We start from the raw sequence: 25,094 nt of genomic DNA, 5'->3' as shown, positions 1-25,094 counted from the left end.
CCCTTCAGGCAAGAAGTCTCTTCTAATATCCAACCTAAACCTCCCCTGCTGCAACTTGAGGCCATTTCCTCTCATCCTATCACTTGTTACCAGGGAGAAGAGACCAACCCCCACCTCCCTCCAAACTCCTTTCAGGCATGGCCTCCCCAGAGTAGCCACAGAAGGTGTCAGCATTCATAGATGGCTGAGGGCAGACATCCCTACCGGGACAGTGGGAGCCTGTGGGATACTCTTCAGCACCTCCTGTATTCATTGCATGACAAACACAGCAGCAGAGAATCATTAAGGTTGGAAAAGACCTCTGAAACCATCAAGTCCACCATGCCACACTGCAACCCACAAACCCTCTTCAGGTGCACACAGTGGTGAGGGACATCTTGTAAGGCTTATACCAAGTGGCAAAGCAAGCCCCTTCTTAGATCAGAGGGCTGGAGCACCTCTCCTATAAGGACAGACTGAGGGAGTTGAGGCTGTTCAGTCTGGAGAAGAGAAGGCTCTGAGGAGACCTAATTGTGGCCTTCCAATAGCTGAAGGGGGCTACAAGAAAGCTGGGGAGGGGCTTTTGAGGGTGTCAGGGAGTGACAGGACTGGGGGGGATGGAGCAAACCTAGAAATGGGAAGATTCAGATTGGATGTTAGGAAGAAGTTGTTGCCCATGAGGGTGGTGAGAGCCTGGCACAGGCTGCCCAGGGAGGTGGTGGAAGCCTCACCCCTGGAGGTGTTTGCAGCCAGGCTGGAGGTGGCTGTGAGCAACCTGCTCTAGTGTAAGGTGTCCCTGCCCATGGCAAAGGTTTGGAACTGGCTGATCCTTGAGGTCCCTTCCAACCCTAACAATTCCACCAATGATGCTGTGATTCTTCTCCCCTACCTCCGTGGCTGGGCACTGCCATGCTGTTGGCCAGCTGGTAGAGCCGCTGCTGCTGCTGCTCCTCGAACGTGCCATGCTCGTTCAGTGCGGACATCATGCGCCTGTAGTGCTCCTCTGGGGTCATCTGAGTCACTGAGTCCTCAAGCAGAGGTGTGTGGGAGTTTTCTGCAGAGCAAAAAGAAGAGATTTGGCCTTGGGTTTGTTTTGTTTTCCCCAGAGAGAAATGCAGTGGGGGGAGAGGGGGAAAGTCCCAACCGGATGGGGACAGTGTAAAGGGAAGAGAGAGAGCAGCACAGTTTCCCCACAGTTCTGATGAACCCACTCAACTTGATGCTCCAAGCTGCCCAGAGCAGCTGTCTTTGGGCTTCAAGATGTGCCATCATATATGGTCAAGACACAGACTCAACTTGCTAAGCCTCCAAGCATGGACAGCACGTTTACAGGGAGGGAAGCCTAAGCCTACAGCTTCAGTTGCCACAGCACCCAAAAAAACCCCCTCAGCAACAACTCTTTTTGCCCCCTTTTATTTTATGCCCCTAAAGCAACAAATGCTGTGTTATAACAACAGAAAATCCCCAGCCAGCTCCCTACCCCCTAGGTGGCGAAGAGGACAGGAAGGATGAAAGGGTTCACCAAGTTCTCAGCTTTTCATCAGTTCTTTTTTTCCCCCCAGCTGACACCTGATCAGACAAGCACCTCTCTCCCCCACCTTTCTGAACACCCACAAAGACAGCACAACCCAAGTTGATGTTCAAGCAGCCAGCAAAGGTGATGCTGACAGCCAGAGCACAGACAGGGCTGGCAGTCCACCTGCCCAGCTCTGGAAGGGAAGTCACAAAGGCAGATCTGTGCACACAGCTGAGCACCCGAGGCCATCAGAATGACACCCAGCAGCCGACCTACCTCTCCATCGACCCAGAAGGGCTGCAGAGCCCAGGAGGGAGGTGCTTTGAGGAAGGCCCTGCCTGCTCCCTGGGCAGTTGGGATCCCAGTCTAACCATCAGCAAGATAAAACCACAGAGCCTTGCTGTTTACTGTAAGCAGAGCTCAGAGTAATTACCCTGCTCTGCCTTGGCGGTGGCTCCTCTAACACTGTTTTATCTTGGATCTTCCCCACAGGCAAAACCTTTTCATTACTGGAAGAGGAACTCCCAGTAACAACCTGAACAGGCAGAAGGGGAGGGAGGGAGGGAGGGAGGGAGCAGTCACAAGACCACCACTGTGCTGTGTTCAGTGAATGACAGGACCACCCTACCGTGTGCCCCAGATTCCTGCTCCTTTCATCCACCTCACTGCACTCACAGAGCCCCTCAGGGCTCAGGGCAGGTGACTCTGCTGCCAGGCTGGTTCCAAATGCAAGGTGATGGTTCTGAGCCCAGGCCACTTACTCTGCATCAGCATCACTGTTAATAATGATAATGGAGCAGGCTGCCCAGAGAGGCTGTGGAGCCTCCTTCTCTGGAGCTGTTCCAAACCCATCTGGACATATTCCTGTGCAACCTGCTCTAGAGGTGATCCTGCTCTGGCAGGGGGGTTGGACTCAATTACCTCCAGAGGTGCCTTCCCACCTCCATCATTCTGTGATTCTACCAGCACCAGGAGGAACATGCAGGCACAGGACATCTTGCTGGGCAGAGAGCTGCGGATCTCCCTCAGGGGAGAGCAAGGCTCCTAAGCTAGAGAGGACAGCTTCTGGCAAACAAATACAGAGCATGAGACCTGTAAAACAGTAGCTCAAGGACTGCCTTACTTCTGCCTTAGCCAGAGAGAGTTGTTGGCTGTTGGAATGTGCTGCCCAGGGAGGTGTTGGAGTCCCCATCCCTGGAGGTGTTCAAGAGGGGATTGGATGTGGCACTTGGAGCCGTGGTTTAGTTGTCATGAGGTGTTGGGTGACAGCTTGGACTTGATGAGCTCTGAGGCCTTTCCCAATCTTATTGATGCTATGAATAAGAGACCATTACTGGCAAGTGCTCTCTGCCACCAAACTCATTACACAGCCAAGCACATGGGTGCTCAGATATTAGGGGTGCAGTCTTCTCAAGTCATAATGAAGCCATCTCCTCCCCAAACCACAGGAGGGGCTAGTCAGAGTCACAGAATTGTGGGGGTTGGAAGGGACCCATGGAAATCATCTAGTTCAACCACCCTGCTAACGCAGGTTCATCCACACCAGGTTGCACAGGAACGTGTCCAGGCAGCTATGGGAAGTCTCCACAGAGGAGGACTCCACAGCCTCTCTGGGCAGCCTGCTCCAGGGCTAACAACAACAGTAACAATAAATGATAATGATCAATCTGAGCTGCACAAAGTTTCAGTGAAAAAGGGTCTCATCACCAGCTCCCGAGGCACCCTTCCTCTGCTAAAGGGAAGTGACCTCAGACCCCTCCAGCTCAGCAAGGATTCTCAATCAGCACAGCTATTTGTGGCCCTATCTGCAACCACTGATCTCTACCCTAGTGACACATATCTGCATCTTGAGGGCCACAGGCTTCCTGTGGAAATCACAAGGTTCATGGCCTGCTTCAAGCTGGCTGATATCAGGAGCTGGGTTCCCACCCAGCAGCATGCTTAGAAACCAGACCTGAAAGAGGGAAGCTGCACATGATGCTGGCCATGCCATGCCTGCTCCCTCCCACTCCTCACTTCCAGGGAGCCTGCAAGATACCAGTGGAAGAGGCAGAGGGATGGGAAGCAGAATTCCCTTCCCCATCCCCTTCCCAGGCCAGATTTCCACATCCTCCTCTGCTCCCCTGCCACCTCCCTGGGGAACACAAAGTGCACCAACTGCTTGGTTCCCTTCTGATGCTCTTAAGCAAAGGTCTGAGCAGCAAAGCCACAGACCTGATTCAGCTCCTCAGACCTGATTTAGAAAAACACCCCCTTTCTCCCCCCCTCCCCACAGCTGTGTCATTAGAGAGGGGGGAGAGGAGGAGGGGGGAGGGGATTTAATAACACTTAATTACCATAAACTCTATCGGATCAGCTGCAGAGCAGATTTCAGGTGCAAGGCAGGGGGAGGGAGAGAATGGGGGTGGCAAAGGGAAGCTCAGAGGAAGGAGGAGTCCAGGGAAAGGCTGGATTTCCACACTTAAAACTTGGAAGATTTCACATGACTCAGCCAGTGATAATTCCAGCTTTGCTGCAGCTTTGCTGTCTGCTTGTGTCATTACCAGGGGGTAATGCGGGAGACTGATCTCGCCAAATCTCTTCCAGCTGCCAGGTGTGAAATGGACCCTGGCAGGGTCACCGGGAAGGCACAGCCAAGGCAGGCATCTGCTTGGTCTTCGTGCTCTCCAGCACGACTCCCTCTTTGCCCCAGCCTAGGGGACCTTGTCTCTCCCACCCTCCACCAACGCTGCAGAGTCCCGAGGGTGGCAGCCACAGGGAGGCCGAGCTCTCGGAGGGTGCAGGTTCTCTGCCCAGTCTGAAGGACATCTCACGGCTGGAAGACCTTTTCAGCAAGCTTTTAGGAGGCCTGTCCTCCCCAGGCAACCCCAGACAGGACAGGGGCACCCAGCTGATCCATCTCCTCTCTTTGCTACAACAAACCCACCCATGACAGGCCAAGACTGCCTTTACTGAACACAGCAAAAGCTCGAGGACCTTGCTGGAAAAGCATCTCACCCCAGGTTCAAAGCCAGGGCTCAGGGGGCTGCAGGGTCTCTGCTGCCTAAGCTGCCACATGCCAGGGCACAGAGGGTCCATGCCCACTTCCATCACATTCAGCAGCACGGGTTTGGGGAGCAATGAAGTTGTTAGCAAGAATGGGGCCAAATATCATCAGAGGATGAGGATGCCCCTTCCCTGGAGGTGTTCAAGACCAGGTTGGATGAGGCCTGGAGCAACCTGGGCTGGTGGAAGGTGTCCCTGTCCATGGCAGGCAGAGCTGGAACTGGATGATCCTTTAAGGTCCTTTCCAAACGACACCATTCTGTGATCACTTCTTCACTTGGCCTGACTGGACAGCTGCCAAATCCATTCACCATATGGATATCCCCTCCAAAGATGAAGAACAAACCGACAGAGGCTGGGTCTGAACTGCTCAGCCGCAGTGCAGCTCCGGTTCTGGTCCGCTTCGTTAACCCAAGACGCGAGAAGGTGTTTGGTTTGTTTTAACTGAGCCACGACAGCAAAGAAAAGAGACCAGCAGAAGGAGCAGCATATGAGCTCATCAGCCCACCCCAGGGGGTGAGTGCTCCCTGTGTGTGTTTTTCCAGCACTTGGGCCAGTCTAGCCTCAAATCCTCCCGACTGCTGAGGCTTCACCAGATCTCTTCCTCCGCGGTTCCAAACAGGCACCGCAACGCCCATTTCTGCCCTGCCGCCGCTCCGTTTCGTTTCATCTCTGAAGCTATCGGAGCAGCAGATCTCCAGACACGCTGCTGCCACAGGGGGTGAGGCTTGGGCAATTGTCTCCCGGGGAGAAAAAGCTTCCTCCATGACCTGCCAGCAGAGCCCTGCGCTCCCAGCCGCTGCCACGCTCCCATTTCCATACGAGAGGCGAGAACGTTCTGCTCCGCTTGACAGCGGCGCTGGCACGGCCCTGCTTCCACCCAGATAGGGATGGCTTTTGATCTCTGGTGTGCACGCTGCGAGCGCTGGGGAGGGGGGAAGGGAAGGTTGCTGCCTCCCTGCTGGAAGGGTTTCCAGCCCTACAGGTGTTTTTTCACTCAGTCAGAGAGGAGGAGTGATTTACTTGGCTGCCTCTGTTCTCCTTGCCTCGTCAGGCGCGGCCACGGCGGCACGAGCTGTGCCGCGGGCTCAGGGTCACTTCTCCTCTTCAAAAGGCTGCTTTGGAGACAATGCAGCTGTGCCCTGAGCAAGAGCTCCATCCAGGGCCAGCGTGCAATGGAGAGAGGGGAAAGTCCCCACCCTGAGCTACAAACTACCACAGGAGAGCGTGAAAGGTGGAGGCACCCACCCAAGGCTGGAGAAGGAGGATGGGTGCACCCAGGGAGAGCACAGAACTGTTCTGGTTGGGAAAGACCTCACTGGTTATCCAGTCCAACCACTGACCTAACAGCACCATGGCCATTAAACCACATCCCAAAGTGCCATGTAAACACATTTCTTGAACACCTCCAGGGATGGTGATTCCACCACTTCCCTGAGTCACCTGCTCCACTGCCTGACCGCTCTTTCTGTAAAGGATCTTTGCCTTTCACAGGCTCCTACCAGAGGACAGCACAAGGCTGCATGGACTACCACACTCCAATGGGTCCTCTTCTCAATTCCTAAACCACAAACTGCACTCACAGCATCTAGGCCCAGCCAAACTTGGGGGCTCCAGCACCATCTCCAACTTCAGAGCACTGCTCCCAAGTTCCAGGTAACCAGCCCCAAGGGCCCAGTGGGTTTGAAAATGGCTTGCACACAATGCAGACCTTTCTGCTTCCAGCCAGCTCTCCAGTATAGAGCTAGGATCCCTCTGTGGTATCCATGCCACAGGAATGCTGCCTGACTCCCAGGAAACTTCCCATCCTGCTGGGAGTTTTCAGCTGCAAGGTGCTCAAGATACAGAGGCTACAGCCCCTCTTCTGACCCCTTTTTCCTAGCAGGGGGTGGGAAGATGAAGGTCCTAAAAGCACTAAGTCTCTGTCCCTCGCTGTAGTTGGTTGGTTGTCCTCAAAGATCTTTCAAGGTCCCTCTCAACCTCCAACATTCTGTGACATTAGCATCAGCACAGCCCAGGCTTAAAATGCCTGCCACAGCCTTGAAGAGAACAGGGGTTCCCCAATGACCTAGTAGCATAAAACCCAGGTAAGATGGGAGGCTAGTAAAAGGCCCAGCTCAGAATTTCCATTCTGCCTCACCCTCTTTTAAGGGCCAGGGAAAGCTTCCTGAGAAAAGTAGAGCAGAAAACAGCAATTTGCTTTCATTCAGAGCTTCCTAGGACCCCTCCTCTTAATGAGCTGGGGGAATCCCTGAGTCATTCAGAGCTAAAGAGCAAGAGTTTGATCCTGAGTGCACACTGCAAAGCCAAGGGCTGATTGCCTGCCTCACACTGCACTCAGCCCACTCAAGTAAACAAAAATGCTGGGGGGGGGGGGGGAAGATGGAATAGGATCATCTGAGCCTGCTGCTTCCAAGGCAAAAAAAATATAGCTCAAATTTGTGGTAGTTCAGCCACTTAATTCTGGTGACTCCAAACACAAGAGTTTGGTTTCAGAAGGCTTGATTGAAGTTCCAAGCCCATTTTCAGCCAGGTTGCCACTACCTGGTTTCAGTTCCCAAGCATGCACAGTCTTGGAATGACGATGGAGACAGACTCAGCAGGAACAGCACAGATGACAGCAGGTGCATCAAGTGTGTCACAGAGTCTCATGCTCCTATGCAACAAATAAATGCATTCCAGATTGTACAGAAGCATCCTGCTGCAACTTACCTCAACCTCTACCAGCAAAACATTTCAGCAAGAAGAACAAGAAGAGAGCAGATTAAAAATGAAGATTTCTATAAACCAAGGGAATCAGAGGAGGATCTGCTTTGCAGCCTTCAGAAAAGCCCAGGAAAAAAGCTTGAGGACCTCTGGTTGGATTGAAGAGTTAGCAGGCAGGAAAGGGTTAACATGGAAGGGAAGATTTAGCATGTTCTTAGGTAGTGTTAGCATTATGACATTAAGTGACAGAAGCATTCACCACCCTCTCAGAGCATGCTGCCTTCCAGATCATAATTTGGGGACAAGCAGGCAAGAAGAGACAGTCTAGAGGAAGAGGATGTGAAATTAGGATGCAGCACTGGTCCCCACAACAGATCTTTATATTGCATAACATAAAAGGTCTGTAGTTTAAGAAGGCTTCAAGACAAACTGCTGCTGCAAAAAAAAGAGAGTCCCCTTTGAGATTCCCTGGACTGCTTATTGACAGCATCCACCTTGAAGAACCTCAGCTGCTGGACTCCAAACCCATGGAACAGGACCTAGCTTCAGACAGTGAGTCTGCTTTTATTTTGGGGAGGGCTTTAGCGGCCAAAAAGTGCAGGTCAGGCACAGTGCTCAAGATGGGTATTTACTTGAGAGCTGATTAGTTTGAACTTAACAACAAAGGCTTTAAGTGAACGGCCTGCAAAGCCTCATTTAGGCAACCCTGAGACAAACTCATTAACTGCAGGCTCCATTCCCCCCCCGCCCCCCCTTCCACTTTGCAAGCCATCAAGAAAAAGTTTAAAGCTCATCTTTATGGGGAGGGAGAGAAGAAAAACAACCAACAACCAAACCATAAACCAAATGAGAAATGAGTAAAATACATGCCCTAAAAAAAAATTCCCCCCCAACAAAAACAACCTTCTGCAGATCCCATCTCTATAGGAACAGTGCCATAAATGCATAAAGAAGAAGCAGGCAGCCTGATTCTCCCTGCGAGGCTGCTGCTTTTTTCCTCCCTCCCTCCCTCCCTCCCTTTAAAGGAACAGATGCCAGCACGATAAGCCTGTGTGTATCATTTCTATTCAACATGTAATCAAGACATTCTGCCTGAAAAGTAGAAACACCCCTAAAAATCCACCTCCAAAGCTGCAGCCTGCCTGCCTCTCCCCCCCCCACCCCCCCCACCCCCTTATTTAATCATAAAGCAATTATTCTAATTAAGAGGCAATCCCTTTCTTGCACTGCAAGCTTCCCTCCGATGAGATAAAGCAAGCCCAGCGCACCGGCAGCCTCCTTCATGCACCCTCGGTGCTACCAGCTCCCCCCAACAGCCTCCTGCAACCCTCCCTCCTTAATTTCAATTAAGTTCCACTCTTAAGGAAGGAGAAGAAAAGGGGAAGGGGAAGGGGGGGGGGGAGGGAGAAGCAGCACTTACCCTTTGGGGACTCACTTCTGGCTTTCTTGCTTTCTAAAGGACACTCACTGCTGCTGTTGGGAGAACATACTCTTCTCTTGCCTAAAATTTCATCTAGAAGAGAGAGGAGAAACCCTGAGCATCAGAGAAGGTTGGACTTGCCTCTTTGCAAAAGCAACCAGAGAGACTTTGGCATTTTGCTTCTCTCTCTCTCACACACACATTACAAGCAGAAAAGGGGAAAAAAAAAAAATGAAAGTAAGAAAAAGAAAAATCATCCTAAGAGTCTTGCTCTGCTTCCCTAACCACGCAGCCCCCCAAGCACAGACCGGCTCTTCACACGCTGAGCAACGCAACCTTCTCCTCCGCGCCTGGTTTGTTTTTTTGGCCAAAGCTATACATTTCTGAATCCAGTTGATTTCCTTACTGAGTTTCATCATTTGTTCTGTTGCCTTTTGTCCCCCTGGTGTTTCCACTCCTTTCATGCCCTGATGCAAAGCAACTGGGGGAAGAGAGAAAGGGGAGGAAAAAAAAAAACAACACACAACACACACACGGGAGGGGAGGAAGAAAAAAAAGAGAGAGAGAGAGAGAGCACAACAGATCTCTGAATCTTCCTACCACAGTATCTCTCTCTCTCTCAATCTCTCTCCCCCCCCCCTCCTTTTCTCTCCACCCCCCTCCTCCTTCAAAACCTCAAGGTCCTTAGCAATCTTCCCCCTCTAGACTGTACGGAAACACTCAAGCCTTTTGCATTACTGCAGCCCTACAGCCCAACACCAAATATCTAATATACAATTACAGCCTCCCCGAGCAGATTTCAAATCAATATCCTCCCATCATAACGCTGGGGGAAACTGAAAGCATGATGTTGCATATGGGCAGGAAGGAAGAGGCTGTTTGTCACTGCAAGCATCAAATTCTCATCTATCAAGGGCTTGTTAAAGATGCAGCATCTTAAAAGAAGAAAAGGGGGGGTGGGGGGGGGGGGTGGGGAGGGAGGGATAAAAATCATCTCCCTCCCAAACGAGCAGACGTTGGATCTGCTCCCGAGCCGACGTGCAAGCAAAGCTGCTGCAATTTGCCCAAAGTGTGTTGGTTGAGAAAGGTTACAGACCCCCTCGGTGCTATTTATAAGAACAACAACATTAGCTCTGTTCCAGGGGACATTTTAAGCCAAGCAACTGTCCCTCATCCTCAGAAATCGCTCCACGTTGCTTGGAATTCAGCTAAGCCAGGCTGGGTTCCTGCCTTGGCGCCGCGCGCACCGAGAGCTCCGGAGCTTGGATCCGAGCGGCACCCAGAGCAGACAGTTCACGTGCCGGGGGCACAGCCTGCCAGGCGGTGCCTTCATCCAAGGAGCAGTGCAGGAAGCCTGCAAAGTTACAAGTGGCATGTCGAGGTTTGAAAGAGCACAAGCTGCCTCTGACTGTGTCTTGCCCTGACCCTGTCACCCAGCCTGCGAACGGAGCTGGCGCTCGCAGACAACTGCGGAGGGCTTGAAACCATCCAGAACCAAAAGCAGAGTAAATAAAACAGAAACAGTGGCAATTGGAGAGCAGATGGGAAAGGAGTCAGTCAGCCACTGACAGCGCTTCAGTTTCCTCAGCACTTCACATCCACAGTGTTGAGTCAGCCTCTCCAAACAGTTTATCAACCCTCCTGCCTCAGTTTACCCTTGCAGCAACCTCTCCAAAGCCCCAGACACTACACGCTTGCCTGGCCAGCGCCAAAGCCAGAAGTACCTGGCCACCCAGCACAGACAGAGTCACGAGCTCCCTCCCCATGGGAAGTTTCATTCTTCATGCTGATTTTCCTGGGAACGTTACTCTGATGCTGCAAACCCTCAGAGCTGAAAGCCAAGACCATATATCCTCCTCAGCAGTGTCCTCATCCGGGAGTTGTGGCTTGGAAAAACAACAGAAGCCTCATGGCTCTGCTCGCCCCTCCCAGCCCGGACAGGAGGCAGCAACAACCCAGCAGGGTTTGTTCTTATGTGTTTTTTTTTTTCTCCAGGCAGGAGAGATTCCATGGAAGAGCTGGTGACAGAAGCACCAGTTCCATGTGACAGCAGTTTGAATATGAGCAGTAAAGATTCCTTCGTTTCACAGCTCTGCCAAGGCACCTCATTACCCTCCTATCACTCCTTCTCTCTTGCTATTCCACTCCCACCCCCATGTGCCCATCTGCCAGCAGACTAGCACCATGCCCTGCTATTCCCAGGCACGTCAGCAGCACAGGTTGCAAGTCCCATCCCACTCCCAACTGGCTGCTCTTGTGCAGGGGAAAGACCAAGACTCTTCATCTTGTCATTCATACTGGGGACCTCAAACTCAATGCTCCAGGTGTAGCCTTCAACAGTGCTGGGCAGAGGGGAACCACCATGGGTGGTGCAGCCCTGGATGCAGTTCATGCTCACACATTCACAGAATGGTTTGGGTTGGAAGGGACCTTAAAGATCATCCAGTTCCACCCCCACTGCCACAGGCAGGGACACCTCCCACTAGCCCAAATTGCTCAAGGCCTTATCCAGCCTGGCCTTGAGCACCTCCAGGGAGAGGGCTTATTAAACTAAAGGTCTGAAGCTTTCCTGCATGATGGCCACCTCTTATAAACAAATCTTTGCTGCTCTCAGGAGAGAGCTCCCTAGCCTTATCTCCACACCCCTGGTAACGTGTGATGAGCTCCAGTGCAGCTGAACAAGGACATGCTGCTGATCCACAACCAGCTGGGTTGTCCAGCAGGTTGTTCTCTGCAGTGATGCCGCCCAGGCTGTGCCATTGCAATAGTTTCTTGGTCACAGAAGCAGCTACCTCAATAATTTTGGTTAAACTCTGTGGCATGTGGTGCCAGGATGTGGTTCTAAGGTTTAGCATCAGACTGAGTAGAGTCAGAAAATGGTAGAAGTCAATGTCCCCATCATAAGAAGGGCACAGAACTGTTGGAGCAAGTCCAAAGGGCCACAAAGATGATCCAAAGGCTGGAGCACCTCTGCTACGAGGATAGGCTGAGGGAGCTGGGGTTGCTCAGCCTGGACAAAATGAAGACTCCCAGGGGACCTTATAGCTGCCTTCCTCCTACAGGAAGGCTGGAGAGGGACTTTTCATAAGGGTGTCTAGAGACAGGACAGAAGGGAATGGTTTCAAGCTGAGGGAGAGCAGGGTTAGCCTGGATCTTAGGAAGACATCCCTCAGTACAAGGGTGGTGAGATTCTGGAACAGGCTGCCCAGGGGGGTTGTGGATGCCAGGATGGATGAGGCCCTGAACAGCCTGGGCTAGTGGGAGGTGTCCCTGCCCATGGCAGGGAGGTTGGAGGAGATGATCTCTGAGATCCCTTCCCACCTAAGCCGTTCTGTGGTTCTATGATCTCAAAGGTCTTTTCCAACTGAAGTGGTTCTACATGCCCCAGCAGCCTCCTGAAGGCCCACAGCCCAGCAGGCAGGGGAGGGAGCTGGCAGCTGTGTGAACAGTCAGGTGTGCCAGCCTGCCAGCCCCAGCACCTCACACACATCAGGCAGCTGAGGTTTGAACCTGGCCCTCCACATTAGCAAATTAATCTCCAGGATGATCTGCAGCATTTTGCCTTCCAGCATCTCAGGTTCACACTGTACCAAAGCACCAAATCCCACACACTCAGTCTGTATTTGGGTTGTCCCCAGCAGTTTTGATGGCAGTTAAGATCACAGAATGGTATTTTTTTTTTTGGCCTTAAATGAATCAAAAAGCAAAAGAGGAAAGTCCTGAGGTGGGTCAGAGACCGACTCTGGCCCCAGGAGCGTGGGGACTAAATCAAGATCCACAATAAGCAAGGAAAAGGGAACAATTCTCATCAGTAGGCAGTACAGAGGCAACAAAGACTTAGCAATCTGCCCCCAAATTTACTGTGTCAGTAGGAGAGCACCAGGCTGAAGAGCAATCTTCTGAACTCCAGCCCAGTGCTGTAAGGAGTCTTCCCTCCCCTCAGCTTTCCTAGCTGCAAAGCAGGGAACAGATAGGTCACCTTCTCCTCAGGGACTTGGTAAGCTCACAGATCCTGGGCTACAACCTAACCAATGTGTTTGTTACAGCACTGCTCCTTTCCCTCCCAACAACTCAAACCATCCACCCAGCTCCAGGGCACCACTCACAACCCACCACAGGCCCTTTTACAGGATCTTACACTCTAAATTCATCCCTTGATGCCCACATTCCACACATCCAACCATGGTTTCTCACCCTCACACACAGAGAACCAGGAGAACACTGAAGGCATTGAGGTGGCAGCATCCCCAGTCCCTCTCCCCCTGACTTTGCAGCAGCACAACCAGGGATGTTTGGCAGCTGAGCTGGCAGTGCAGCTTCTGGATGCCTCAGCACCTTCAGAGAGGACAGTGACCAGAAAGCCAAGGGAGAGCTGTTTGCTCTGCCCATGCACCTCCAAAAGGCAGCAACTCCACCTTGGGCAGAGGATGGGGAGGGATGGTTAGGGGCTGATTCTTTTTCTTTCCACCCCCACCCCCACCCCCCACCCCCCCATTTGCCATTTGTTTCCCCAAATCCCTGCTTCTGCCTCCTCCCCTCCTGCCTTCCACAAAGAGTTTCAGTTGAAAGGAAGCCAAATCAGAGCAGGTTTTTTTATACTGAAGCTGAAAATTAAAAGACATTATCAGTGGAACTGTAACTTTATGAAGCTAGGCCAGGCAATAACACGAGGAAGGAGCGCTAGAGGAAGCCCCAGGCATACTGATCACTCACTGCCAGCAGTGCAACACTGCCCTGACCACACAACACCCCCTTCAAAGCCCTCCCAAGCAGGTCCCCAAGCCCTACACTATGTTCAAGGCTCCTGCTGGCCTCCCAAGGCAGTACAGAAGAGATCCAGAGAAGGATTTCGAAACGAATCCAATGTTTTCCCCAAAGATGTCGAATCAAAGTGGATTTTGACCCCTTCTTTCGTGGGAAGAGAAGCCCATCACTCACCTCCTGCACTTCTCCAGTGAAATGTGAGCAGAGAGAGGCCAGGACAGCAGGTCAGCTGGGGGAGACAGCCCTTCTGCCTCCCCACAGAAGCACCACCCAAAGGCTTTGCAGGCATAAAGAGAAAGCATATGGGTGTGACACCATCAAATGAGCTTGTGGAGGAGCCAGGGTGGGTTTCATCCCTCTTTGGACATGAGACACACTGATTCCATGGGTGAGAATCACACCTGGAAGCAACAGCGCACTGCTGCTAATCCTCATCCTCCCAGCACCCAGCAGAGATGGATAACTCCCCAGACGTGCTCACCAACACATCTAAGAACCCCCAAAGCCCCATGATCAGCTTTGAAGAGAGGACTTGGGAGCCTAAGCCAGCTGGGAAGATTAGAAAACTTATCTCAAGGTTCCCCCAAAGAGGGATTTTTACAAGGATCTTTACAAGGGAATCTGCAGCACAGAAGATGCACCAAGGACACTCACTGAACCAACAGCAGGGTGAGAACTAAGCTCAGGTCCTGCTGGCTGAGCACAAAGCTTCACCTGCAGAAGGGAAATGAACAAATGTGAGGTGGTGACAACATTTTTGCCCTCCCAATGTTAAATGAGTGGACTACAGAGTGAGCCCAAATTACAGCTGAGGGGCTGCACCAAGCTCTTCTGCACTGTGCTCCAGCAGAACGGGATGGGCTCAAGACCTATCTCACGCTCCCTGCCTGTATCATTGGGTTTGCTCTGAAAGCTTTTTGGACCCAGAAGCCCTCAGTAAACAGAGACCTGAGCCAACTTCCATGAGAAGCCAGCCCAGCTTGGACAGCCAGCATCTCACAAGAAGGTCTTTTTATCACCTCCTTGCACATTATTTTAAGAGCAGGAAAACATCCTCCCTTGCTCTTAACTGCCCCCCTCCCCCCCCCCACAATCAAACTTACACCCTGGAGATGACAATTCCCACCAACCAGTCTGAACTGTCTTGGCAGCAGCTGGGTTTATTCAGCTCTCCCCTTTTTTGCCTTTGGCACAAACAGGCCACCACCGGAGGAGCTGCTCCGCTCCAAACAACTCTGGTGCTCCGGCCCTGCTGCTCTGCCTGTTCCCCCTGCTGAATGTGACAGGTTTGCAGGGACCCTGGAGACCCAACTGCCCCAGCCATGGGCTTGTGCCTTTGTAAGAGAAGCTGCAGCAGCTTGCCCAGTCTCAGCAGGCCCAGGGCTGCTCCCAACAAAGGCTGGCGGCCGAGGGGCCACGCAGTGGGCTGCAGGCAGCAGGCTGGAATCTGGCTGCACATTGGCCCCCATCCCTTGCCAGCAGGAATCAATGGAACAAAGGCAGAGTGAAGCACAAGGTCATGGGAAGAACAGGCCATAATTTAACTGAGGGCAACCAGAATGGGGGGGGAGAAAAAATTATTATTGGGGAAGGTGGGGGAAGGGAAGCAGTGGGCTGCAGGGACTCAGGATGCTAGAACAATACAAGTGCTTGGCAGCTCGTGGGGCAGGGTGAGGTCTAGCAAGAGAGGGGAATATAGTGCTGGAGCTCTGGATGTCAAACCAGCTGCAAAATAAAGGCACCATCCTCCTCCCAGCAGGTCAGCTTAATGGCTTAAGGACATGGCAGGCAGCAGGCTTCCAACCTTAGCTATTGCACTGGGTTATCTTGTTCCTTTATGTCTGCACATCTGTATCTATTTGTTGGCTGTCATTTGGATTTAGATTGCAAGCTCTCCAGGGCAGGAAGCATCCTTTTGCTAGCTGCTGCACCAGTCCTCAGAGTAAAAATAGCACAAACAGCAGAGCAAGCTGGGCACTCCTGGCTCAGGACCATCCCCAGCCTAGACCAAGGTACCTGCAAACACTCCCCAAGCATCACACTGCAAGTCCCTGGTGGCAAGAGGCTCATGGAGACAGGAAGAGCAACAGAAAACGTTGGGGAGAGAGGAATGGGACACTAAATGTCTCTTACTGTAAAGCAATATCAAATAGTCAAAGGTATTTTGTCTTTACTGCTCACTCAGAGAATTTTGGCAGGCTGGATGTGCAGTCACTCCTCTCCATAGCAGAGAGCCACCCCAACTGGCAAGAGTCAGCAATCATCCCTCACTGATCACACAAAGCAGCCCTCCAAAGGTAGACCTGGTGCCACTAAGCCTTCCAAACCACAGAATATATGAAAGCTGCAGCTGAGTAGAAGGATTCCCAACGTCTAAGACACCACCCAGCCCTTCCCAGGCACGAGAAGCAGCCTGCAATCCCTTTCTCAGCTCTCACCACGAGGCCATCTGCCTTTCCTCCTACCACGCAAACACCATCCTGCTACTTCCCACCTCCTTGTGCTGGCTCCATTTTCCCAGCTGGAGCCAAGCACCCCAAAGGGCTGCCCAATAATCTCAGCTTCCCAAGGAGTGAAACAAGAGGGAGATGCAGGAGCCCTCCTCCTGCCTGTCTGTAATGAGGCTGTTGATTAGGGAAGGGGCAACAACATCTCCTTCTCTCCCAGATTCCTACAGAAAACTCATTCCTACAGCACACACCAAGCTATAGAGAAGGTGGTAAATATTCATGGTATGAAAAAAAAAAACCCCACACCACTCATGAAGAGGATATAGAGCACTTAAAAGAGAGATCTGAATTAATTTTACATGCTGCAGAGAGGCTTTTTAGCAACTGCAAACTTGTGAATCCCCACTCCTTTCCAGAAAAGATCTGAGGAATGAGGTTGGGAGGGTGGGCTGCAAGTCCAGACATTCTGGAGACTCCATTTCCAAGCTCTAGAAAGGAGCATGTTCTAGTGGGGAGGACAGGAGAAGGAAGGGCAAAGACTCTGAAATCAGAAGACTTCAGCACAGCTCCAGTTAGGAGCAGGTTTTCTTTGAAGGACCACCAATCTCCTGAGCAAAGGTTGCTTGGCCTCAGTTTCATAGAATGGTTGGGGTTGGAAGGGACCTCTGTAGGTCATGTAGTCAAAGCCTCCTGTCAAAGCAGGAGCACCTAGGACAGGCCACAGGAAGGCTTGGAATCTCTCCAGAGAAGGAGGCTCCACCACCCTGGGCAGCCTGCTCCAGCATTCCTCACACCAGAGAAGTTTTTTCCTGATGTTGAGGTGGAACTTCCCGAGTTCTAGTTTGTTCCTGTGGCCCCTGAGTGATAAAAAGCTCTGAGAGCTGGCAGCAGTTCCTCTGAAACAGACAGCTCCTAGCCCTGGGGAATGCCACCCAACACTAGGCAAGGCAATGTGGCAGGGACAGCAACCTGCACAGGATCAGAGAATTGTCAGGGCTGGAAGGGACCTCAAGGCTCAGCCAGTGCCAACCCCCCTGCCACGGGCAGGGACACCTCACACTACAGCAGGTTGCTCACAGCCACATCCAGCCTGGCCTTCAAAACCTCCTGGGATGAGGCTTCCACCACCTCCCTGGGCAACCTGTGCCAGTCTCTCACCACCCTCATGGGGAAGAGCTTCTTCCTGACATCCCTGTGGGCTCCTAGCTGCTGGATTTTCTGTGTCTGGGCTGTGCCAACAACCTGCTATCCCCTCCAACACCAGGACAGCTACTCCACCTCCTGTGCCAGCTCCTTCTGCAAGCCTCCCAGCTGCTCTTCTAGAAAGTGAAGGCTGAAGGTGGGGACTTCCAGCAGAGCTGCTGCTGGTGGTGCTGTACCCTTAGCACCATTTAAATGTCCAATTGCACTCATTCAGCCCCTGAAAAAACCAGCCCTGCTCCAGCCCCTGACAGCTTTGACAGCCAGACTCCTTAATTCCTTTTTCTTATTCCCTTAATCTGTCATCTTTATCAGGCTGGGGAAGTGCCAGGCAGCATGCAGGAGCCCCGGCCCCGATCAATCTCCACATTACAGCTGACAGAATGGTGCTAATAACTTATTGATCTAATGTTTGCCAAGCCCCACTGGGGCTGAAAGGCTGCCATTGATTGGCTTGAGGGAAGGAGCCTCTCAGCTGAGAGCAGAGAGGAAAGCCTTCAAATTGTCTTCTTCCCTAGGAGCCTGGAGACGGAGGGAGGGTGGGGAAGGCAGAGCAGGGAGGAGGACAAGAGGACTAAAGGGAGGAAGAGAAACGGAAAGGAAGAAGGGTGCATGTGTCAGATGCAGTCAGGTCTGGAAAAGGAAGCGGGGGGGAAAGGTTTGAAAACCAAAGACAGACAAGGAGGAGGGAAAAGAGCAGGAAAGGGCAGAGGAGCAAAGGGAAGAAAAGGAACTGGGAACAAAAAGCCTGTGCAGAGCTGAAAAATTAATGAAACAGGCAGTTGACCTTCTTCCTGCTCACAGCAGATCGTTAATAAAATCTTTCCAAGCAGGACAGATTTTTGACAGGACTAAAACCCACAGCTCACCCAGCATCCAAACCTGATGGCACAGAGACAGACACACGGGCACTGGAGCAGGAGCGGCGTCAGAACCCTGGCTCTGAAGCGCCAGCTCGACGCGTGGCAGGGTCAGGAGCAGCGCCACTGCCTCCTCTCCCCGCGCTTCACCCAGCAGCAAGCAGGAGTGGACAAGCCAGGTGCCCCAGGACAACCTGTGCTGGGTTCCTCTGCCTGCCACCAGCGAGATGTCACTGCACCACTGACACGTTTGCAGCTCTTTGCTAGCTGCCTGTAAGGCACCTGGGAAAGGAGGGGGAAGCAGGGGGGTGGGAAGAGGTTATTTTTGGAAGCAGGATAATCTTGCTCTTCCTAAAGCTGCAAAGAAAGGAAGAAAAGAGTCAGTGTTTATTTCACTTTCAGAGCTGCAACAGGTAATGGCCATGAATTTGGTGGCTGCTCCGACTGCCAGGGAGCGATGGACTCGTTGTGCTGACTACAGCCAGCCTGCCCTGCTCGTGGCAGAGGGAGGAGGCCAAGTTACTCAAGCTGCCACCATGAGTCCTGACCAGCTGGGGCACTTCTTTCCTCAAGTGATGGAGATACACCTTGAAACACACCACTGCATCACTGACCTTCCCCAAGGTGTTTGCAGAGACATCCTACAGGGACTCTCCTGCCAAAAGCAGGCTTCAAAATCCCAGCCAAGAGGCAAGATTTACTGAACTCCAAGAGCAGGGCACTAAACTACCTCAGCTCTTTCTTCTCCTGCAGTGACAAAGCCAAAAATAAAACCTTCACCCTCACACCAGCAGAATCCCACAGCCTGACCCACACTGCAAGCACAGAGGCAGGGCACAGCATTTTTTCCTTCACCTCCCAAGACCTTCCTTTGTATTACAAAAGGATGCTGGTTACCTCCCACCCCCCACAAGGCTTCAGGAGAAAGAAAAATGAACTTGAACAGAGCAAGAAGAAAGGACAAGTCCTCCAGATCCAAGCCAAGAGGGTGAATGGCACTGACAGAGCCTAGACCCTGATGCAGCCTAGATAAACAACTGTCCCTCGTGGTGAAAGATGCCAAGAAGAGGTGGGCTGGGTTTACAACTCCTGGATGCCCATTTGGTGCTGATTTTCTGCTCAATTTAAGGCAGCAGTTCAATAAAAGGCTTCTGGGGTTGGGGTTTTTGTTGTTGTTGGGCTTTGTTAAATGAAAACATGTCTGCATCCCAGCTCATTAGCAGAGGCTCAGAAAACAGCCCTTCCCTGCACTCCTGTCTCTAGCCATTAGCCACAACATCCCTGATCCCAATTATTTTTCATCCCCAGCATCAACTCCTCTTTAGCAGATAAGAGCTCTAGGTGTCGGTGCAAGGCCAAATGAAGTCACTGGGAAGCCTTCCATGGCAGAATTCAAGGATAGGCCCCAAAGAAAGTGACCCAACCCAGCAGGGACAGCCACAGCCCCCCCCCCAGAGAGCCAACCCAGCAGGGACAACCACAGCACCCCCCCCCACCAGAGAGCCAACCCAGCAGGGTCAGCCACAGCCCCCCCCCAGGGAGCCAACCCAGCAGGGACAGCCACAGCCCCCCCCCACCAGAGAGCCAACCCAGCAGGGTCAGCCACAGCCTCCCCCCAGAGAGCCAACCCAGCAGGGTCAGCCACAGCCTCCCCCCAGAGTGCCAACCCAGCAGTGTCAGCCACAGACACCCCCCCAGAGAGCCAACCCAGCAGGGTCAGCCACAGCCTCCCCCCAGAGTGCCAACCCAGCAGTGTCAGCCACAGACACCCCCCCAGAGAGCCAACCCAGCAGGGACAGCCACAGCCCCATGGGTGAGCTACCAGCTTGTAGCCTTGTCAATGAAGAATTCCAAGACTGCCTCTCAAATGTGAGTCTGTTTACAGTTCACTCCTGAAATGCCTCCCTTCTCCCCTGTGCTTAGTCAACAGAGCATCGAGTGGAAAGATGAGAGAGCAGCATTAATGCAGAAGAACAAATCAGCTCAGAGAGAGATGGTTTGGAGCCACGTGGATGGACACTGCTTTTCCAGCACTCCAAAACACCAAGCATGCATGGCCTCCAATGGAGCAGGGCTGCTGAAGTGGGGCTCCTCCAGGGACACAGATGTCATGCTCTCCTTATGCCAGGGGGCCACAGGAACCACTGCAGGTTAACATGGAGCTGGTCACCGTGGACCCCACTGCTCTGAGGCTCTCAGGGTTTGCCATTTCCCTGCAGACATTCAAGGTCAAGCCTAACGGTGCCCTGAGCAACCTGAGCCTGTTGGAGGTCTCCTTGCTGACTGCAGGGTGGGGGGTGGAGAAGATGACCTTTGAGGAAGCCTTCCAGCACATTGACCAACAACCCCTAGGCAAAGCCCAAGGCTCCTGGGAACTCTGCAGCGCTGGAAAGCCTGGCCTTCTGCTGCTTCCCATCCCACAGCCACAGAAGCCTCTAGCCACTGGGGATGGGGGCCTCTAACCCATGGGGAGTCCCAGACACCACACACAGAACCACAGCAAATCACTTGCTGTTTGGAGTGTGACCTGGCACTGCCACACCTCTCTGGAGTGCCCTCTGCTCAGACAACATTCAGACATCAAAACCAACTCCCTCTAATCACAAGGGGCAGAAGGAAGAGAGGGAAGCTCTACCCACCTTCCTCTAGCATCAGGGAGCCTGATTCCTCCACTTCTATCCATGCAAATAGTCCTACTGCAACTGGAAAGGCATGATATGTGGCACTGCAGAAGAGAGGGTGTTTGAGGAGAGAAAGAGGAGAAATTAACAGGATTTTTCTCGCAGGAGAGGAAGTTATTTAGAGCCTTGGGACCAGGACTCCACTGCCAAATGCTCGTTCAAAGCCTGGAGCAGCCTGCAAAGCACACACACACACACACACAAGGGAGCAGACACCTGCACTTTCTCTGGGAGCCATGGAACCCTGCAAGGTCTCCTCCATCCTCCCCCACCCCAGGCAGGCCCTGGCAGACCGCATTAGCCCAACTGGATAGAGAGGGGATTGGCCTTGTTTACAGACACACCACTAGCTGCTTAAAGGGGCTCTAAATCCCTGTTTGATGTGCAAACCCTCAGCTTTGCTCCCCTGCCTTTGTCAAGCAGCCCTGGCTCTGCTCAGCCTTCTGTGTGTGCCTCTCTCAATTAAGATGAAAAGCATCTCATGCCATCATCTGCTCTCAAGGTAAGCCCCTCTGCAGTGCCAGTGCTCTGCCCTGCCTGCTGCCTTGCCTTGAGCTCAGCCATTAGGGAAGGACTTTTATATTCTCATTAGGCTCGTTGCCTGCCCTCCCCCCCACATCCCTGCTCCCCTGGAGGCATCTCAGCATACTTGCTCTACCTTTGCAGATGTTGTTAAGCCTCTTACTGCATCTCACCAGTGCAGGCTGCCTCTGTATGTTCCAGAGGACATTCAGACCTTGTTACATGCACTTTTCCTGCCTTCCTCCATTTGCCATATTATATCCCCATCGTGACTGCAATTTAATTAGCACCAAGGAAAGCATTCTCCAGTATTTTTCCACCACAAAGACAGCAGAAAATCAGCTCCCAAGGGTCAAGAGAGGAGAGGCCACACATGTTTCCTCGGTCTGGGACCCCTGGGCATCACCAAAGCCCCAGGTAGGCTTTACCTACGTTCCCCCCAGCTGCAGTCCTGTCGACATTCAGGTGAAGTAGCTCACCAATCTTCTCTGCCAAGGGAGTATCTCTCTGCCCAAAAGCCAACCCTACCTCTCAGCAGCTGGATCAGCTAGCCCCAGAATGGTCCAATGCTGGCCAGAGAGGGAGGAGGAGATTTAACCTAGCAGCTGGATAGAAGCCCAGTGTGGGCATCACCATCATGTTGATCAATGAAGAGCCACCAAGTGCCCTTCCTTGACACTACCTTCTCTGATCCCCCCAAAGAACTTCCCTCTGTGTTGGGAACAACCAACACTTGCACCCTTGAAATCTGCTCAAGCATTTGGTGAGCATTTGGCTAGCCAGGGACTGTGGGACCCAGCACAAGCCTCTCATTCCCAGTCACAAGAAGAGGCAGAGAAAGCAGCAGGTTGCTATTCTCAAAAGCCTGAGGACATCAGACCTTTGTGGGTGACCTAACATTCAACTCAGAGGAGGAGGAAGAACAGTGTGAGAGGGTAAAACCCTAAACCACTGAGATGGATTTCCTCAACCAGTCAAGAATTGAGAGTTACAATCTGGGCAGCCCTTCCCAAACCCCAAGACCTCCTGGGACCTAAGGAAATCCTTAGAGATAACTGTAATAAATCTGCAGAGCCCAGAGCAGACCCAAGACACTTAGGTTTGCTCCATGATTAAGAGATCTCTGTAACACCTCAAGGTCCCCAGTGGGCCCAGAGCAGTGAGACCCAGCTAACATGCATCAGGCACACAAATCTCTCAGTCATCACCAGGGCTGATGGTGGCTCCAAAGCCAATCAATAGGACAATTAGATCATATCAGTGCAGATCTCTTGGGCACCTCCTTCTGTTGTCAATGCAAAAGCCTCAGTTACCAGCTCTGGGTCTCCAGATCTCTCCCAGCTCCAGGTCTCCAGATCTCTTACAGCGAGGCACTGGTTGGAGCAGTTTGTTGCTGTTGGTATTCTTCAGTGCCTTTAAAGGTCCAGTGTCAGGGGACACTCCAAACATGAGCTTAGCTGCCAGCTGTTCTTGCCTCAGCACACACTGAAACAAGAGGGACACCAGCCTCATCCCACCCTCAAGTCTCTCACATGTTGGATACCTAGAAGCAGGCCATAAACCACATCCAGTCCATGTTGTCACAGGGGAACATCACCACAGAGCTCTAGCAGAGAGGGTAGGGAGGATGAAGCAGGAAAATGATCTCTGCTGCTTTAGGATCTTGGACAAACTTCTGTGCCTCAGTTGACTCCTGAGCCTCTGGAGTGCACTTGGAAACCAGTGGAAGGCATTATGCATCTTGCCCAACATTGCTGATGAAGCTTTATTTGCTGGCAGCCTAAGTCCCTCCCTTTCCTTTTAGCACTGAAACCAGCAGCAAGTCCTCCCTTTTTTTTGTGCTGAGTGGTTGCAGAGCACTGCAGATCCTGGCTTTGCCAGCCTGGATTTCTGCAGACACCAAACTTACCAGCAAGTCATGAGCACTGCACCAGTCCTCTCCACACCCAAGTGAGGCCACAGACATTTGGTTTGGATGACCCCAGACTCTTCCCAGCCCTTTGGGCCTCACAAAATGCTAAATACTGACTTTTCCTTGGTCCAGATTGGAGCTCCTCTACCCTCATCACAAGCAGCTAATGCCCACCACTGGGGGTTATGACACCAACCAAGGTGGATTATTAAATCCATTTCTAATCAGGACCAAACCCTGAGTCTTTCAGGATTGTTTTCTTCTTAGTCTTCCAGCTTCTGCTGTCCCAAAGTAAGCTCTTCAGCCTCTCTGTTCCCAAACACAACCATCACTACTGACAGAAAGTGCCCTGTTTTCACTTTAAAATTATCCTGAAGCTTTCCAAGGACATTAATATCAGTGCTGCTCTTCCAACCAATTGTTCCAGCAATACATCAGCCTCCTCAGCCCCTTGTGACCTGAACATCAGCCCAGCTCTAGCTCTGAACCCTGACTCCAGCCTGACCCGTCTCATAAAAGGCCCAGAACTAACTCTACACCATCATTTTCCATTAGTTCCAACCCCTCTCTGCACTTCAAAGACCATTAAAGATCCAGTAATACTTCTAATTTTCCAGTCCATGGTGTTTGAAACTGTAGCACTGCCTCTAATCCTGGTTTTAACTATAAATCACTGAGCTCCTTCTCACAGAATTAATCATAAACCAACCAACTCTGCCAACCCCAAACCTCTTTTTTTAACCCCGTGGGCCCTGCAATGAGCAAATCTCTTCCATTTGTTCTCAATCCCCTGCTCAGCCATAGCCAGGAAGCCACAGACACTTGAGTGTCCTCCACCTCCAAATGGCTTTTGGAGGGTGAGGTCCTCATAACCCAAACCCACAGTGTTGTACAAAGAGCAGACAGCTGGGGACATGTTTCTGTTTCCCTTACTGTTGTAATTAAATGCTTTAAGCAGCAGCCTTCAGCCCAGCCCAGAGCTAACTCTCTTCAAATTAGCCATGTAGCAATTAGTTAGACCATCCTCTCCTTCCACCCCTGCCAGGACAAACAAACAGATCCAAGACATAAACCCCACAACTGGCATCAGCTACAGGTCCCAGCGCATCTTGTTTCAGGTCCCTTCACTTGCATGTCCAGGAGGTGGTGACAGTGGTACCAGCTGAGCACATGCTCTGAAGTCAGAGCTGGCAGGTCCTGCATGGACTTTGGCAAATGAGTTTTCCCTTAATCAAACAAGCATGTGGAGTGAGCTGGCTCCAGACAGCAGGGAAGAGATCCAGGTGTCCCTGGGGAGATGTGACAATGTCCCCTCTCCCTTTAGATACCTCACCCCTTCACTGGTCAATTCTTGTTAGACACACCAAACCTATCATGTTCTAAAAATCACAGAATCATTGAGTGTGGTGGGTTGAAAATTCCACCCCCAAGATTAAAACTGCCACACTGAGGTTGGAAAAGACCTCTAAGATCACCAAGCTCAACCAACAGCCCAACCCCACCACAGCCATTAAACCATGTCCCCAAGTGCCATGTCCATACATAGAATCATAGAATCAATAAGGTTGGAAAAGACCTCAGAGATCATCAAGTCCAACCCAGCACCCAACACCTCATGACTAACTAAACCATGGCACCAAGTGCCACATCCAGTCTCCTCCTGAGCACCTCCAGGGATGGGGACTCCACCACCTCCCTGGGCAGCACATCCCAAAAGCCAACAACTCTCTCTGGGAAGAACTTTCTCCTCAGTTTTGAACATGCTTTGAACACCTTCAGGGGTGGTGACTCCACCATCTCTCTGGGCAGCCTGTCCCAGTGCTTGATCAAATCTCTGCCAGTTGTGTGGTGGCCTCTCCATTATCATTGCTCAGACTTCCACTGAGGTCACAGCCAAGCACTGGTGGCCTCACTGCTACTCCACGTCTGCAGTGCCTATGTTTTGTGTTTCTTAGTGGGTTTTTATGGTTGGGAAGCTAACCAGAGAACCTCAAACTGAAATTCCAGCAAGTAAGAACAAGGACTTCTACATCTAACCT

At 52.0% G+C, this 25,094-nt stretch overlaps 1 protein-coding gene across 6 annotated transcripts in view; it reads right to left on the bottom strand.

The window, feature by feature from the left end:
• SAMD11 (sterile alpha motif domain containing 11) overlaps nt 1-25,094 on the bottom strand; it is a 134,708-nt gene that overhangs the window by 36,546 nt on the left and 73,068 nt on the right. For all 6 annotated transcript variants that reach the window (XM_054175766.1, XM_054175767.1, XM_054175770.1 and 3 more), the window contains exons 6-7: nt 8,667-8,759; nt 869-1,033 (exon numbers count right to left, since the gene is read on the bottom strand). In XM_054175766.1, coding sequence (XP_054031741.1) covers nt 869-1,033; nt 8,667-8,759 — 258 coding nt within the window. The remainder of the gene's footprint in view (nt 1-868; nt 1,034-8,666; nt 8,760-25,094) is intronic.

This window comes from Dryobates pubescens, chromosome 33 (assembly GCF_014839835.1).
Source record: "Dryobates pubescens isolate bDryPub1 chromosome 33, bDryPub1.pri, whole genome shotgun sequence".
Classification (NCBI taxonomy): Eukaryota; Metazoa; Chordata; class Aves; order Piciformes; family Picidae; genus Dryobates; species Dryobates pubescens.
Note: the sequence above shows the minus strand (reverse complement) of the source record. Positions and strands in the feature narration are given on the sequence as shown.